This window comes from Bombus terrestris, chromosome 4, assembly GCF_910591885.1.
Source record: "Bombus terrestris chromosome 4, iyBomTerr1.2, whole genome shotgun sequence".
Lineage (NCBI taxonomy): Eukaryota > Metazoa > Arthropoda > Insecta > Hymenoptera > Apidae > Bombus > Bombus terrestris.
The window spans coordinates 7,012,462-7,030,709 of record NC_063272.1 but is presented as its reverse complement, the minus strand read 5'-3'; the positions used below and the strand labels follow the sequence as shown (position 1 = coordinate 7,030,709).

At 33.0% G+C, this 18,248-nt stretch overlaps 2 protein-coding genes and 2 long non-coding RNA genes across 7 annotated transcripts in view; 1 reads left to right on the top strand and 3 right to left on the bottom strand.

Moving 5' to 3' along the window:
• The window catches only part of LOC100646409 (mannosyl-oligosaccharide 1,2-alpha-mannosidase IA), a 702,484-nt gene that overhangs the window by 71,134 nt on the left and 613,102 nt on the right, over nt 1–18,248 (bottom strand). The window lies entirely within an intron of this gene.
• LOC110120134 overlaps nt 1–18,248 on the top strand; it is a 34,964-nt gene that overhangs the window by 7,881 nt on the left and 8,835 nt on the right. The window contains exons 2-4 of the long non-coding RNA XR_007223623.1: nt 2,805–3,039; nt 5,654–6,401; nt 6,476–10,449. This is a non-coding gene — a long non-coding RNA (uncharacterized LOC110120134). The remainder of the gene's footprint in view (nt 1–2,804; nt 3,040–5,653; nt 6,402–6,475; nt 10,450–18,248) is intronic.
• On the bottom strand, nt 10,584–14,213 carry LOC125384828. 2 transcript variants are annotated; one of them, XR_007223625.1, is made up of 3 exons: nt 13,103–14,213; nt 12,108–12,240; nt 10,584–10,778 (listed from the first exon to the last, which is right to left on the bottom strand). It is a non-coding gene; the product is annotated as an uncharacterized LOC125384828 (long non-coding RNA). The 2 variants fall into 2 exon arrangements; XR_007223624.1 differs by having other exon boundaries at nt 12,108–13,193; nt 13,268–14,213.
• On the bottom strand, nt 14,272–17,260 carry LOC125384827. Its single transcript, XM_048404821.1, has 3 exons — nt 15,936–17,260; nt 14,752–14,871; nt 14,272–14,628 (listed from the first exon to the last, which is right to left on the bottom strand). Exons 1-3 carry the CDS (start codon nt 16,077–16,079, stop codon nt 14,404–14,406), a joined length of 489 nt encoding a protein of 162 aa, XP_048260778.1. The 5' UTR covers nt 16,080–17,260; the 3' UTR covers nt 14,272–14,403.

The following is an 18,248-nucleotide window of genomic DNA, read 5'->3' as shown; positions in this document are numbered from 1 at the left end:
AAAAGTCATAAGTAATGATGTTGTAATTAATATAGGTAGAATAAAGAAGTTGTAGTTAATATTTCTTACCCTGCGACTGTAAACATCCCAACAAGGTGTTGACCGAGTATCACGTAAGTCGTTTCAGTGGTTGTCATCACTATTGCTCCCAAAATATTAACAATAATCAAAGAAAATAATCCAAAATAAGAGGAGTTCTTATATCGTATGATAATAAACGTCATATTGGCCAAGTGGGTCGATCGAGATTCGTTTACAGGTATTATGATATCGATAATGACTGGCAGCAATTGAGATACAGCAAACAGAATCGAAGTCATGACAATTATTGCTGAAATTATGAAGATGACCATAACATAAATACTAAAGTGTCTAGGATCATTAAAATCACTAGGCATGAGCTGACTTCACCTTAAGAGTAATATATTGTAATATAAAGATAAGCATGCAGAAAGTCGAAAAGTATTTATATATAGAACACATAGGCTTAGCTGGGCTAAAAATTGTTCATTAATACGTTAAAAAATGTGCAAAAATCATATAACAAAAGATCATGGATAAAATAACAATGGAAGCGAAAAATGATTGATTTTCGAGTGTTTTAAATTTTCACATCTCTCTATTCGTAAAATAAATTTACTTGTGGCAACTATCGTAATGAGCTTTCCAGTAGACGTACGACTCCGTAACATATCCAATTCGTTTTCGTTGTGTTGAATATCGTTCCAATCATGTTTGACGAGTTCAAACAATATCTTTATCTGCATTTGGAAACAAAACTCCTTAATTCACTACACTTGTCTACCAACGACCACACGTTAGTATATATAACTCACTTTTTCGGTCTGACAACAAAACGTGCAGTATTTCAGTATGTACATTGCTGTTAGTATCATGTAGGCAGAATAGGAAATGAAGTCGTCAATATTGTACACCGAGGTGAAAATATTCGTTAGCTGTAATTGTTTGTTACCTGTTTATTGTTGAATAATACCTACACTGGCTCGCGAAAATATTTCATAATAGATTGAACTTGCAAGAGAAACTTGCAGGAAAGCCCACAGTAACAAACACAAAAAATTGCAAGATTAAAGGAAATGCGGGCCATCCTTCAATAACACGCTTAATTCGTGTCGTAATCGAAACCATGTTACAAGGATATCGTGTTATAGGAGGGTTATCGCAATTTTTTCATCGTGTTATATCGAAGTCGTGTTTTCAGCGAACCGTCTTATAAGAGGATTAAGTATACCTGAATGATCAAACCAACTATAAAGGCCGCCAGCATATAGAAGTTAAGAATGACCGTTAATTTGGACTTTTCGTACGGCCACAAACCAGTCAGCAGTAGAAGTTGCTGATTAATGTTATAATATTTGCTGCCAAGGAAGTCCATGCTTCTCGGAAACTAATAGATATTTGATGCTTGTGGTGCCGCACAAATATTCACTTCAACCATCCGCCGGAAGTCTTTATAAATAAGGAGAAAGTTTTTCGCGGACGATTCGGAAGGGTGCGATAATAACAGTGGAGTGGACGTGTTTCGAGACATCGGTGAATTAAGTAAATTATACAGTGCACAGACGGTCTTTCGCACCATTTTCAGCTTTCCCTCGCTCTTCCTGGAAACGCGCACGCGTGTTCCGCCTCATCCCTTTTGCCAGTCCTCGTCAGTATGTGTTGCATCGTGGGGTAACGTGTATCGCATGTGCAGAACAGAATAGAAAGCATGTACGGAAAGATCGTTTGATGGTTTCTAATTGTTTAACACCGTTTTAACGACACAAGTGTAGGAAACTTCTATATACGAAAGTAGTTGCACGCATTCTTATTCTCAAATAAATCGTTTCTCGGTGTCATCAATTTCTTATAGTTACTTAAAAATGTTATTAAATTATACGAAACTTAATTTACTTGCACTTTAATTAGTATATGAATAGATGCTGTAATGAATGCAATAGTGCAGCCGCCGTAATTGTTATTGTGATGTATACAAAATTGTGATCTTTCAGTAATGCCGTAATTAAATACGACTATCACGATTGGTAAAATTTGAAACTAGTCTGCGAATGTATAGAGATGTTACAAGGTATTTACTGCGAACATATATTTATTAGGGAACTGAGATAATAAGGAGAAAGGAAGGAACGAATGGCCACCTTCACACATATAAGTTTCACTGAATACCGAGGCTTATTAATATTTTAAATTGTACATAAAGTAACTTCTGCGCTTCTACAGGCATGCAATATTATGTAGAAGTGTACCTGCATATTGTTGTATCTCTTAACATACACTAATATTACAATCGTGTTATTTAATTAGTAAACAGAAACATTTAGACAATTAGAAAATTATTTAAGAGTCAAGGCCAGAAAAGCCACATTTAGCCAAATTTGAGCTTGCGTTTCCTTAAACATGTGCAGACTACGATCTATCATAATTTGTCCGGAATAGCAACATAAGTACAAGAACGCTAAATGACTAATAAGGGAAAAAATACAGATGAAGAAACTTTCTCATTTTTCGTATCTGTTATCGTCTTAAGAACCAGTACAACATTAGGATAACTTAGAATCAATTTTCCCATTCTGTTGAATCGTTCGGCATTATTTATCTTCTCTCGCAAATTCTTTCATTCTAACAAAAGTAATGTTAATGGACACTTTTCAATTGACTCTCGTTTGAATTATTTAAATTCGATACAAAACAAATTGATCTGAAATATTCGGTAGACGCTAACGTTATTTGTATAAACAATCTATATATATTTATAACTAATGGCAGATAGTATTTCTTTTCAGATTTCACTTTCACGGTGTCCCACTTATAAGAAAAAGAATTGTGAAAATCTAAAAGCTTCGGGAATGGTTTCACACATTACATTCATTGAGGATTTTACCTTTTCTCAACAACGTGCAGGAATGAAAGGATATTTACTCGATGCAAAGACACAGAGAAAGAAACTAGAAACACAGAACATGGCGGAAGATAATGTACCATGTAATTTGATAATGCATAATCGATGAAACAAAAAAGGTAGGCAGAAAATGCATGGAAAACAAAGTATGATCAGCTTAGATATCACCATCATATAATATCTACCACTCATTATAGTCGAATGTACCAACTATAGTGTATTCCTATGACAGTCCACGACGTGCCGGAAGTCCCTGAAATTCGCGTCGATCTGTCTTGACGAGGACAGATCCGCAATTGTTTTTCGTAATCGATAGCTAAAAACGTGCACCAATTTTTAGACAAATATGACTTAGGAAGGAATTTCACTTTGTATCGTTTGAATTAACCTCCAAACAGTCAGCAGCCTACGAAATATCGCATTTTTGACTGGATAGAGATATATTTCTATGAATTAAATGATTACATAGGAAACCATTTCTTTTGGTCGAATGATTTGAAAGCTGCGTTTGACTAAATTGTCACAATAATTGTACTTCTATGATTGTAATTCTATGACAGCAATATTAACGGTCCGCTGTGAAACACGTTCTCCGTTTAAATAGAATTGTTTGAATGTTTTGCATATCGTATATTTACCTGATTATCATAATCATTGTAACGTTGTAAGTGTTGTAAGGTGTCTGTTGCATGCAATGACCATGTGAAAAAGAGAAAAGTCAACATATTCATTCATACCTAGTTATCTCGAACATTCCGCACATGTAATGGGCAAACACAGCCAACATCAGTTCCGTACCCGCCAGACACTACAATCCAATTGTATAAACGACTAGGATATTCACGCATGCAATATCAATATACTCTATCCGATCGTGAGAAAACATTGTTGAGCAGGAAAAATAACGTTCTCGGAATTCGTTCAAAGGCAACAGCAGATCCAACGTTATCGGAGTGAAGACATACGATACTCCGAATAAAGTTCACGAGTAACATAAGCCTAAAACGGGAATGGTTTAATAATAGTGTAGTATCGTAAAAGGAAGGCCTGACTAGAGATCGGTCAAAACAGTGTCGTCTGTCATTCAGTTGTTAGTTTACATAGGAAAAAAGCCTACGTGACTAAGGTCGCCTAATTCTTGCGGAGCGTCGGCATGGTGAGATTAAGGAAAGAAAAAAAAAGAAGGCTATAGGAAGGGGACGATATGGGTTCAAAGAGTGAGTCGAGAAGTCAGAGTTAGTCGAGAAGTCGAGGAGTAGAGTTGTTAGCGTTGTCGAGTTGCGAGAGTTGCTAGCGTTGTTGAGAGATTGAGTGGTTGGCGTTGTTGAGTTGCAAGAGTGGTTGAAGTAAAATAAGATTGTTGAAAATTAGTTCAAGTTAAACAACCATCGTTTTTTGTCTAATCAATATCTGTTTAGTTTACTTATTGTAAATAAATTATAAATAGTATCAGGAAAAATTTATACCTAAATATTCCTGATACTACAATAGCATGATATCTTCGCATTTGAATACTTTTGTACTAGCAAATAGTGTTAGTCTCGTAATCGTGGAGACGGAAGTGTTTTCGCGTTTTTCTCTTCGAATAACACATATCCACCATATAATCGTATTAAAGGAACAGTATTTCTGGCATAAAACATCGTCAAGAACAAATAATTCAGTATTCATCGCTTTCTCTAATAAAGCCAATCACATAACCGAAGTTTCACAATTTTACGTTTACATAATATTCGGATGGAAACATTCAGACGTTAAGGTAATCGCGACTACGGCGATAAATTCCACGAACATAGAAAATGTTCTCTTACATAGGAAAATGGAGATTGTGTAAGTCGAATAGTCGACGTATTTCATCAGTATCTGAACTTCCAGTTGATCTTTCAGTGTGGTGTCTATCTTGCGTAGGTTGTCAAAAAGATATATAGTCTGTACCCACGTGCAAAAATATATACGAATCTCATTAGTTGAACTTCATAAACTTCACTTTAGAGCATCACGTACCACAGGAAACATTGCTACAGAAGTGACATATCGCATGAAAATGACCATAACTGGACAGATTGCAGATAACGTTACGATGCAACCTCGAAATGTAATACCAGATTTAAAAAGCAATAAAACCTAAAAACATATTCTGTTAATTCTTTATGTCAATACGGACGCCATATTTTTCTATAGTGTTAATACAATAACATATTTATCTCCTCGCAAATTTGTAACGAGTAGATTCGCAATAAAACCTCGCGGTGTACATAGATTGAGAGCATAAAAATAATGAATTCTGCATACCTGGAAAACAATATAAGCGAGCATAATGAAGGAGATCGATATTCTGTGAATCGTAGAGTAAATCGACTTGTGATATGACCAGAGTCCTAAGATACTCAGTAGTATACAATAAGTGTTGTACTGCCTGTAGAACATGTTCATCTTGTTTCGATTACCGAAGAATGTGAGCAAAACTCGAGGAATCATCCGACAACACCTCGCCACGATTTATTATTTGCACTGTTATCGTTCCCTCTTGAATTTGTTCGTGCCGTCTGTCTATAGAAGTAATTTATAATGCATGGAAATTGCAGTCATTCCGCGGCATCGACCGAGGTCATTAACGCCTTCCAAGAAATTGATACATAATAGATGCTCACTTTGAGAAAATTGCAGTCTACGTACAATATTTTTCCTCTGCATATTTTCCCTTATTTTCAGTTTGGTCTTACTTTTTTCTAGGTATTAGAAAAGGAAAAATTTGTCGCGGCGATAGTATTTCCACAAACGCCACAAATTTCACAGCAACCCTTCCTTGGCGTGCTTCCTTCGTCATTTTGTTCAATGGATTTGATAAAGACGAACAGCCGTCGGGAAGTATCAACATTTTACGAATTTGATTTGTATCAGGTAGTCGCAATATGTGAAACATCAGCTTCTTGCAATAAAATATACCTATTCCTCATGACAGTTATTGTCTGAAGTGGTTCCTCTATGCAGAGTGTCCTTATTTAACTTATTTAATTACAATAATTAACATTGCAATCTGTTCTTCATCCAATGCTATTGTAACAACTGAGTAAGTAATATTGTTCTTCTTATAAATTTTGCGCTAGATCGTTTGGCATTTGATTCTATATGAAGCAACGCAATGTACGGTAAGAATGCGATATTACAGATAAAATATTATATAATATATTACACCCGATTGAAAATACAATATTAGCGAATCGTTGAAATATGGTCCAATGTTCGAAATTGAAAAGATTGACAATGTATATCGTAGAATCGTCTGAAAATGGCAAACTTTCTGTATTGCAGATATGGCGAAAGAATAGAGGATGAATCAGTAATTAATTTCCATAGTGATGGGTTATGGACATGAATTTTTACGATGACTAACGGGTAATTCGGAAAAATAAGAGATAACGGAAGAATTGACAAAACGTATACAAAAACGACTGATTCTATCATGGAAGATATGACTCAGGTATTCTCATTATAGTCGCTTGTCAACTTAGATGTCTCCATATTTGAGAACAGCAATTTTCAATATATATCCAGATCTTTGTGAAATTTCAAGCTGGAAATTTTATGAGCACCAGATATTGTTGAAATGTAGATTTTCTATAGGAATTCTGTAACAAATATACAAGACAATATAAAGGAATCTGCTGCCGTCAAAATAAGAATTTCCTGTTAGAACTGAAAAAATAGAAACGGAGGATCATAAAATATACACAGAGTCGTAACAATATATCATGAAAAAAGTGCTGCTTATTATCATACTATGACTTCCATGTAGCTAAATTATAAAACGTCAGACGAATTTTATCCATGCATATGGTGTTATTTCAGTTGAAAAAAAAAAATGAAATATGCTACATTTTAATAATTTCAATAATTGGGATTATCATGCTGAAATGTCTGGAATTATATAAAGATTAACGATTCTAAACTCACAAACCTCTCCGACTATTCCGAAAAGGAAAAGAAATACTCGTTTACTATCGATGTATGATCGCACGAAAAAATCAAACATAACTCCGATTTTTGATTGTAGATGAAAATCACAAAGAAAGAACATCATAGGTCACATTTCCTACGTTTTACAGGAAACGAATTCTAACATTACCAAAATTGTGTTTGTGTTCAAAAAACAGTGCTCGTCACAATATTCCAGTATCAGAAAGATATTAAAATATTGCTTGTGTTAATAATTATACAAATTATTCGTTCGCAATTACATCTTCTGTGTACTAATAACGCAATGTACCACATTAATATGATATTTTCAGTAAAACCACATATTATGTCTGTCATTCGAAGGACACGTGATTGTAAATATAACACTATAAAATCTTTTTTATTGAATGTTTTTGACATTAAAAGGGTGAAGAATGGCAAAAATAAAATTAATCGAAAATCAAAATTCTATTCCACTTCAGAATTTCCAGAAGAATGAAATATAAATCAATGATTAATATAAATAATTTATTATTAAATTATCAATTATTAAATATTAATTCGTATCATCACTACCAACAACTATCGTAAAGTCAATGATGTAGGAGAAATTCTACTGAAGAGAGTATATCATAGTAAAGTACGAGATAGACGTACTCAGCATCTGAAATGCAATAACATTTGACTAGCAGATATCAGACAACGATTATACTAAACAGACTGAAAAAATCACCATCGAAAAACCGACATGAAAAGCATCGAAAAATTCGAAAAGGTTTATCACATTTTCCGTTGAACTCCTCAACATGATAAAGGGTAACAAATTCTACGCTTCTACGCTAATTCTATTATCAAAAATATACCAAGAAAGAAGGACAAAAAAATAAGAGATAAAAAAGTGTTTCGTTAAAAACTCGAAACAGAATTTCCTACATGTCAATATTATGCACAGGAGTTATTCTTTCTCCGCGTATCTAAAAACTATTTGTCGACCATCCTCGTTACTTTTAAACACCGCTAGTTGTCTCGAAGGATTTCTGCGATGCCCTTTATCTATAAATTCGAAGGCGTTGAATTAAAAGGAACCTTGAATCTTAAAAAAGGAAATGTAAAAATATCTAAATTAATAAAATAAAGACACATACTGGACACATTATAGAACAGACCATCATCGCCGCGCCAAAAACTCCTTTCATTTTAGTTAGCCACGAATTATCGTACGGCGAGAGTTCGACCACCGATAAGAAAATCTTATTCAGTATAGGATTTTGCGGATCCTCCATCGTTACAGGGAGGCAAAAACTCGTCTATGACAGTGGACTTGCAACAAGTTTCTCCGATTCCCTGACTATCTCGTGTATTAACTCAGCTACAATTTTCTTGTTCGACGCGTTTGGAAAGTTAAAGAACCATAATGTAACTTAATGCAACTAGTAAACGAAACGAAGGAGAAACAAATAGCTGTCTATTAAAAGCTGCAGTTCCATTAATCTACCGGTGTGCGACTTCTACAATGTTTTATCCTAGGGATGAAATCGTGGAGTTGATTGCATACTTCGTGAGAACTCGTGCAACCGTTTCTCGTGTTTTCACGTTTGAATGAGTTGGAGCTGGGAAACCGACCGATGGCCTGTTTCCAATGTTATGGAAATTTAATGACGTCAATTTCCCTTCCGTGTCCGTCTGTTTCACGCATGATCGTCCCCACTGCAGTATACTTGCCCATTCCTGATTCACTGTGCAACAAGTTGCTCCCTATTCTCAACAGTGATGCATAGAGCTTGTGTGTACGAGTCTGTTCTCGAAGAGGACATAGTTGAGAATCCATGGCTGATGATCAAACTAATAGAACGTTAAGCCACGTTAATGTTTTAGAAATTTTGACGCGAATGCAACAGGTTGCAATCAAAGGCAAGTATACTTCACATTTTCTTTCAATCTTTTTCCAATAGTTTTCAATAGACAGTTGTACTTTTGGTTACAATAATTGACAAAATTATTAATAATTGCCCGCATTACTTGACATTTTTAGCAAGCACAATAATATCTTTCTGCCAATGCCAGAAGAGCATAAAAATAAAATAGTTCTGTCCATAGTATTGCTTAAATAATTGTACCGACGCGATGCACAGTATGCATTGACAGCAGTGAATGTATTGAAAGAGAACTTCATCTTAAAAGTATCAATCCGATCAACGTAGCTAGAAAATGTGTATTTTACGAAAAATCTCGTACAAGTCCAATTCTCTAAAGATTAATAGAAAATTAAGATTTGCGAACCATGGTGTGATCGTTTGACATTGGACAGTGACATATAATGTAGAAACATGAAGCGTGGTTATTCGATTCTACTGTTCTGCTTTAAAGAGTTTCAGAAGAACGTGCTATATATTGTCCACGCTGTTGCTTGACGTTTAATGCTGTCGGATAATGTCTTTTCAGAACGGAAACTTTGCGCGTAGCCTGCCATAGTACGAGATTGTGTGTTTTTTTTTAGTGTTATTTTATATTTTTTATTTAGTGTTTTTTTTTTTTTGGTTATGGAACTACACAACCGAAAGGAAAGTAGTTTTGTTTATGATAATTAACCTATGTTACATTAAATATTGAAACACGTTTCTTTTGTACACGTAAATTCTTTCTTGTACATGGTATCTCGCAGTATCGGAAAATCCGGACTTGGATTAGATTTGGGTCACAGTTTATTCTTCGGTCGGTAAGTTAGCTCATCAAAATGAGTGGGAAAAATGCAAATGTTTTTGTTTATTGAATTGCAAATTTATGCAATGGAATATGTGGAACACGATCTCGACGTTGACCGCGGCTGGAAAAGGAAAAAGGTTTAATAAATTCTTAAAAATTCGTGAATTAAAGATATTAATTATTACAATCTCTAATATCTGATTACGTTTTGATAGAAATTAAATTTTAATCATATTGGCACCCGTCGTGTATATAATCTTAAATTCCATTTACATAACGGAAATTAAATTAATATAATCTGTTTAAAAGTGGAGCATGAACGCAAAGTACAATTTTTGTAAAAGGAAGAGGGGAAACAAAAAACGAGAGGCATTAGCGTGACAGGGGCATGTCGATTTCTTACGAAAAAGTAAAAATGTATGTTATGGGAGAACTATGACAGGGGAATGAAAAATCAATATGCATTCCTGACATAGCGGATAAGAACTTCGACCACTACCACGGAGTACAAATAGTTCCATATGTATCTTCATTAATTAAATTGGATGAAAACGATTTTGTGCATAACATAAAATTTGTGCATTAAATTAATAGATAATTATTACATGACATTTGTATATGTACATATAAATACAGTACTTCTAATGATTTACAAAAATATTTAATAGAATATTATGTTACCTCCGTTACTGGCGAAATAATTTTTCAAATGATTAATATGATGTTTATTCGCAGATTTGTTTGGATGTCCTTCAAAAAACCATATTTTCCATCGTTTATCGAAAAATTTCCAATTAGTTCGAAGAGATCACCTTTGTTTGTCCATAATTGGATGAATCTAAATGGAATGTTCATAGACGTTCACGAGTGTAAGTAAATATCTATTATCCCTACAATTAATAAATACAATCTAATACGTAGAAATATTTTAAAATCCACAAAGAAGGGGTAAAAATATAAAAGACAATTTACAACAATTTTTTTAATTTCCGAAAATACAGTTATAAACAGTAATATGTCAAGAATAATTTCATATATTGTGCAAACAACATCAATGATACGTAACAGACTGTTAAATGTCAAAATTATTAGGGCAAACATCATTTATGTCTCGATCCGTCTTTTATCAGCTTTTTTAAAAACGTTAGTTTTTTGCGGAATAGAAGAACGTGACATACGAAAACGTTGTGTTTATGACCTGTAATGTAAGAAACAAATTTTACAAAGATCTGCTTTCTGCATTTATACTCTGACACTAGTTCAATCAATAGAACTATTGGGATGGATTTGATTTGATATAACGAGAGCTTTCACATAAATCAGTGCCAAATGTCATAATTAAATGAATACTTGTGGTTGTGCTTCCTGAAAAGTTTGTGCTAAGTTCGTGGAAATTCGATATAGCAAACACGATTATCTTCTTGACACGTTTCTTTAAATATTTCCTCTAAGAACGCGTTTCTGTGTAAAAAGTCACATGTATTTTTCGTTCATTTCGAAACACTCTTTCAAGAGATAAGATTTGTTGCGAAATCGTAAAAATAATTGGTACGTTGAAAAATATTAAAAAACGAAGAAACAGCATGTATATTTTTGTCTGTTCGAAAGTCATAGGACGTATCAACCTTTGTTTATGATAATCTGGATTTGGATCCTCAGCCTAAATTTAATGTGGAAGAAATACTAGGAGCTCCTACTCAGAATATACCTTTCAATATTCCACGGGATGTGCAGTGTATTTTTTACAGTAACCAGCTTCCGAATTTGGAGTTTATTAACTCGGAACTTTTTCAACGGATTACAACGTTCAATGTTTCATAGCATTAATTCACCGGGCTTCCCACCATGCATGCAAAATTTCTCTTAAAAGTTGAAAACTACGAAAATTTTGAATTTAATTATATCGAGCAAATTTCAAAAAATTCTGGAAATTGCAGAAATTAAGACGTCGATATTTTTTTGATTGCTTGTGTCATGGCAAGGTATGCGTAACAAATCTTGGACCAGTGACAAAACTTTCATTTAACAGTCACAGGATTGAAAACTGTTACAACCTGTCGTAATTAACAAGCTGATTGTGTGAGACTCAATCGGTCGACCTGATTTTACACACATATTATGCTTAAACTGACGATCCCAAATCCAGATTATCATAAATGAAGATTGATCTGTCCATCAAAGGATGCATTTCGGGCGCCTGATAATACACATGCTGCGTTTCTTACTATTTTGCAACGTACATATTACGTTTACGATCTTGCAACAAATTCTTTTACAAACAACGTTTAAAAACGAACAAATAGAGGTGATAAAAACGCGTATGTAGAAGATATAATTTAAGAAACGTATCGAGAAAGAGGTCATGTTTGCTACACTGAACTTTCATCGAACTTAGCAGAAAATTTTCAGGAGGCGCAACTACTGATTTTCCATAATATTTATGCAGAAATTTTCGTTAGATCAGATCAAATTCATTCCAATAGCTCCATTGATTGGACTATACTGTAACAGAAATAAATCGTGTTACCGCGGTTAGACCCTGTAACGACGAAACGAAGGATTTGCCCTTGGAATATGAGCAGCCTCTTACACTACGTGTGAGTACCATTAAATACAATTTTTGAGCTTTCACAGGGATTTTGTACCAATGAGAATTGTATCTAAAATTTATACGAGAATGTATGTCGTTTTTCTATATATACCCTTCTTTTTTATAAAAGAAATATATTTTTTTAAATAAGTAAATAAGTAAATAAGTAATGTTAGACAATTTTTTTCTTTTTCTAATTTCTTTTGCCTTAGTCATCTCCAAAAAAGTATGAATTTCTATAAGTATGCACAATATAATTATCGTTATTACTATTATTAAAATAAAGTTAATAATATTCTGATCCGATAAGTGGAATACTTACGCGTCGTAAAAGACACCTAAACTGTGATCGATTAATCTTTGGCCAAAGTACATTGTTAATGTAGCGTAAGAAACAAAAGATAACAAAAGGATGAGTATTATCATTAATATTCGTCCCTCGTCGTTCGTTTGCACCGATTGATAAAACTAATTCAATAATTTTGTAAATTTCATTACTTGAACTTCCAAATAACTCACAGTATCTTAGATCTTATTTATTATTAATGGAAAATAAGAAAACTTTTTTCTCTTTAAAGGAGAATAATATTAGAAGTAATGTAAAAATTATACAGCATACGATAATTATTATCCTCTTAAATATACTACTTACTTCGTAAAATATTGAAGTTCTGAAAATCAATTTTCAAAAAATTGTTTTTTGATATCGTACGTGGTATATGTAGTAATAACATTCTTCAGTTGCAAAATGAAATTCATTTGCATAAATTTGATCAATATATTCAGAGACAGAGAGAGAGAGAGAGAGAGAGAGAGAGAGAGAAAGAGAGAGAGACTCCACTTATATATTTGAATATACATCAAATAATTATTAATGTAGAATGAAAAAATTAATAGTCATGTCGTTGACATGAAAATTCAATGTTACTCACGCTCACAAACACCATGGTTGCTCCAATGATACCAAAAACTAATAGAATGACGTAATGTATTCCAAACATGTCCCATATGACCTGTACATGCCTTAAAAGATTGAAAACAGGCTAGTCCCAATTCTTAGTAGATATAATAAGAAATTATCGCAGGTATCTACTAACTTCGTCGCTTTTATGTGAACACGCACGGCGAATAGTATCTTCGTGTAAACGTCATTACTTTTCTCGCATCCAGAAATTTCCGTAATATATTCGTTTGCAGTGTACCTCAAGTGATAGCTACACCGAAGTGGAATATGCATAAACATTGATATCATTCATTGATTCTCTTTTATCAAGTTGCTTAATAATGCTGTAACTATATAATTATAACATAGTGCTACATTAAAAACATCAAAGTGACATAAAAATTGTACATCAGTTTTTTTATAATTTTATAATTAATTAATTTTCTAACCACATGCTTACGGCGAAATTTACTTTTTCCCGGGATTATCACATGTTGTAAATATTACTTGAAATTTTAAATTAATTCTAAAGATTTAAGAAATACCGGCAATTAAATAAAAAAAATTAAGTGAAATTCTTGAAAATATTCAGTTCCGTTGGAAAAAATTAAAATAGTACAATTGGATATAAAATTCCCACCAAGCTGTTAATGATTCCTTCGTGCATGGTTAGAAGGATAATAGTAGCCTTTATAATTCCAAATGTCTTATTCTATTAATGGTCATTATCGCCAATATAAAATATATCTAATTTACAAATTAAACCGTATTGTAAGTAGCATTCGGTATGTGCAGTGTGCATATAATGTTTTAATTTTTGATATTATTCACGGAAAATGCTCAGAAACATTTAATCGACTTAATTAATTTGTGTCCAACATACGTACATAATCCCACTGAAAATCGTTCACGTAATAAAATATAGATATAAAATAAAATGTACATATGTATAATGTAATATATAAAATGTAAATAATTACTCGTTATAACGTGAACATTACAGTACATTGAGGTAATAGTATAAAACAGATTTACATACACCTACCGATTAGTTTTATTTTTACCTTGTAATTTTGAACAATCCACATATGTGCTCTGACAAAGCCATAAAGGTTATTTCCAAAGCTGTCAAGATTATACCATTAAGCAATACATTCAAGGAGATCAGATAAAGAGTAGGATAACTTATAGCTTTCCCTAATGCTTTCAAAGCAAACGGTCGTTGCCAGAATCTAGTATAATTTTCTTCTGGTATTTGAAGAACAGGCAGTGCCTGATACATGAAAACCATTACAATGCTACCGGAACACATGAAAACTGAAATTCATACATATTTTTACACCGCAAAATTGATACCAGAAATGAATATTTTTGTTTCGGTATGAATTTCATACTCATCAGCGATATCGATACAGTATGCACCAACTCTGCGTATTTCCGAATAATTTCAATGCTCGGTTTATCGTTTTTCAAGAATTTCCAGTCGAATTCGATCGCTGTGTACAAAGTATATACCTAACAATAGGATCGTGAATGTTCATTTTTATTAATATTGAATGGTAATTGTTAATTGCAAAATAAAAATAAAAATTGTAAATTTTCTAAATAACAAATTTAACGTTGCAAACGGAAACTTACAGCAGTCATATGTCTATGATGAAAGAAGTATTTGAAAACTGTCATCATATTCAGTACAAAAATGGACAGAACATTCGCCACGCAATTCATGTCGCACTCAAACGTGTAAAACCATGTTGTCTAAAAATATACGTGTGCTTGAGAAAATTATAATTTTCGTATGCGATGCTTGAAAAAGTACACTGGTCCGTTTAAGTGAATATTTCAGATCAATACGCGCTATAGCATTCTCGTTGATTACATCGGTGTAACGTACAATTACAATTCCACAATTAAAGACACAACTCACAAATTAAACTAAATATCAATTCGGCCCTCTCGCTATAGCTCTAAAGCTACTAATCATAACAGATTACCACGTGATTTCAGATTTCAATCTATTTTCAACTGCCAGAAATATGCAAACACTTTTCATAAAATTAATTTCGACGTTTACGAAAACGTAATTATATATTCGGAAATGGATTCACGATATTATAAGAATTTTAGTGCTTTACCCGTCTGTTCACACCGACGTGAAAAATTTCCACTGAAAGCTCGAGTAGTGTTTCTCGTCCACGATAAATTTACCGTCGTTACAAATTCGATCTTTTATATATTTACATATTCTTCAAACACTTTCACATCAAATGCTTTCGCATATTTCACTGAAATTCGCCGAACGATACATTGACTCGCAATATAAATTGGTCCCGTATTTACATCACATACGTTTTTAAAAAAATAACATCATCCTCAGAAACTCTGGTCCATAGTTTGGTCTGGAACATCGTTTTTGTCCAATGTCCCTTGTTCTGACTTTCTTCCAAGACAGAGCAAGGTTAATTTGAGTCGTGACACTTTTGAAATATATATGCGATGTGTTAATATCAAATGAAATAGAAGAACATAATTTTCGCGAAAGATCATTCAAACACTTTCACTGCGATGAACACTGCTGATTACAGTCACTATTAATAAAATAAGGAATTTCACCGATCAACAAGTTTCGTCCAGCATAAATGACTAGATAACAACGACATAAAATCAAATTGCAATAGAATCATAATAAAATTAAAATAACATTATAGCTTGTTACATCGAAAGATTTGAATGTATAGTATATGCCGTAAAGTTGTAAAGAGTAGAACGTAATATTTGCGTCGTGTGAACGTGTCATGTAAAATAGTTATTATTATGATTACCTCGAGCAGTAGATAACCGATGTAAACCGTATAAATGAAAGTGATTCGAAATAGACGAAACTTCGAGTTTGGAGTTGGCCAGAATCCTAAAACCAACAGAAGCTTCTTCATGAACGAGTAGTCCGATCTCCTGAAGCACGTCATTCTCCTACGAAGTCTGAAGCACGAGTGTGTTTCGATCAATCGGTTGCTAGGTATACAATCCCCCCCTTTCTGAATTTATGGCAAGATACGGAGAAGGAGGAGGCAAAATATTAAGAGGGAGAAGGGGAAAATATCGAGAGAAGTGGCAAAAATGATTGACAGCACGGGCAATTTGCATGAATCGATAGTTGCATCGGCTTCTTATGTAGCGAGGGTGAAAAAAGAAATTCTACCGAAGGTAAAAGAAATATATCTAGGGGTGAAATTATAATTACTGTCGCGCCAAGTGTCTCGACATCACTTCCTATTTTCTGCAATTCACACAAATACAGATTTTTTATATTTTTCAACTACCTCTGATTGTTGTTTGTTGTATACTTATCTGTGCACAGTGATTCGCGAAAATATTTCGACATGTATCATAGATAACTTTTGTGTGTTCTGTGCGTTAAAACCTTTTTCTACGGTATGTCAAATGTTTTCAGATTTTGAGAAACCGATTGTCAGATGAGACAGTTGATTTTTAATAAGATTGTAATGAAATTTCTTTAAAATTCCAATGCAACAGAATTCTTATAGAAAGTGAACTGCGGATTTTTATGTATTTCATTTATAATATTTAGTGGATAAAATAATTCTCTGCCTAGATTCCGTTATCTTTAAATATATCCCCAAATATATAAATTTGCATAATAATTTATAGTTGAATAAAAAGTAATATTAATTGTTACATCTGCCACTGATGTACATAATCGTGGAGTTAATACGAAAGAAATATTCTGCAGAATTATCTTCTTATATCAAAGTACTCGATGTATTATAGGAAAAGAAATATATCAAAGTAAGTAAAATAATGTTATTCAGTGATTTTGATACAAATTCGATAAAAGAGAAAGGATAGGAGGATGAAGATTTCTTAGAAAGAAGTTCCTTTTGTGTGTCAGAAGATATTGATTCCTCGTGAAGGGGTGCGAATATGTGTTACGGGGAAAGTACGGTATGCAAAGGAAAATCGATATAAGGACTCTTGTGAAAAAATAAACGTTTCATAAGCGAGGGTCATGACCTTACTCAAGCAAAAGCGAAGAGCTGCTGTTTTTATACTCCCATAAAATATTAACTTTGAAACCTAAGTTAAAAAATTCTTTTTCGTGTCACGTATTAGAAAAAGGAAGAATATAAATTGCAGTTTAATAACTGAAACATTATTTATTTAATTGAATTTCTGAGCTCGTCGACTAATATAAAAATTTCTTATTTCGTTCTTTGCATGGAATGAAACGCCATAAGATAACTGACGCTCAAATTTACAAGCTAGAAAAAGAGTTTTCGATCTTAATGACGAATGTAAAATTACCCAAAGTTAATGGCAGTAAAAATAGATATAAAATTCAGCAAATTATAGATACCCTGAAGAAACCTTCTACCGATGGACTATAGAAACCAAGAATTATTTTTATGTCGATTGTAGTTTCTATCATCAAGAAAAGATATAGTTTTTGTATCCACACGGGAGCTTCATACCATTTCGCGCTGTATCTGTAAATATGAGAAACACAATCTGTAATTGTATCTAAAGTTAATAAAATCTTTCGTAAGAATTCGTGTAACACGTCACATAATGTTTATTCTAATTCGTTGTAAGAGGTATCACTTTACAGCTATGACAATTTTGATACTCTTAGGAAACTAAAAAATTACTTATTTAAATTTCTTTACTTGTAACTAAATCAAAATATTTCCATCATATATTTTATTTTTAGATTTTAGATTTTTTATTGTTATATCATCTCTTTCTCTTTGTTAAATAACTTAAAGAAAATCTTGTAGACATGCAAATCACAACACGTGAAAATACAAATAATTTGTATTCTAAGTAAAAACCAGAAAAATGAAGTACTCACGCGTAAAAGAAAATAGCAGCATGGTGATCTCGAATATTTTGTGAGGTGAAGTTACCAAAATACAGTATGCCGAAATGAAGGATAATTACTACTGAGATTATCAGAGCTTTTTTTACATTAAACGCGATAAATATCAGTTCGTACACCTGTTATTGAAAGAAACCAATTCAATTGCCTTTCTGGAGATTTACTATTTAATTGATTCTATCCATTCCTTCCCTGCAAGGCTTTTCTAATACTCATCTTTCTTTTTTATAAAGAAGAA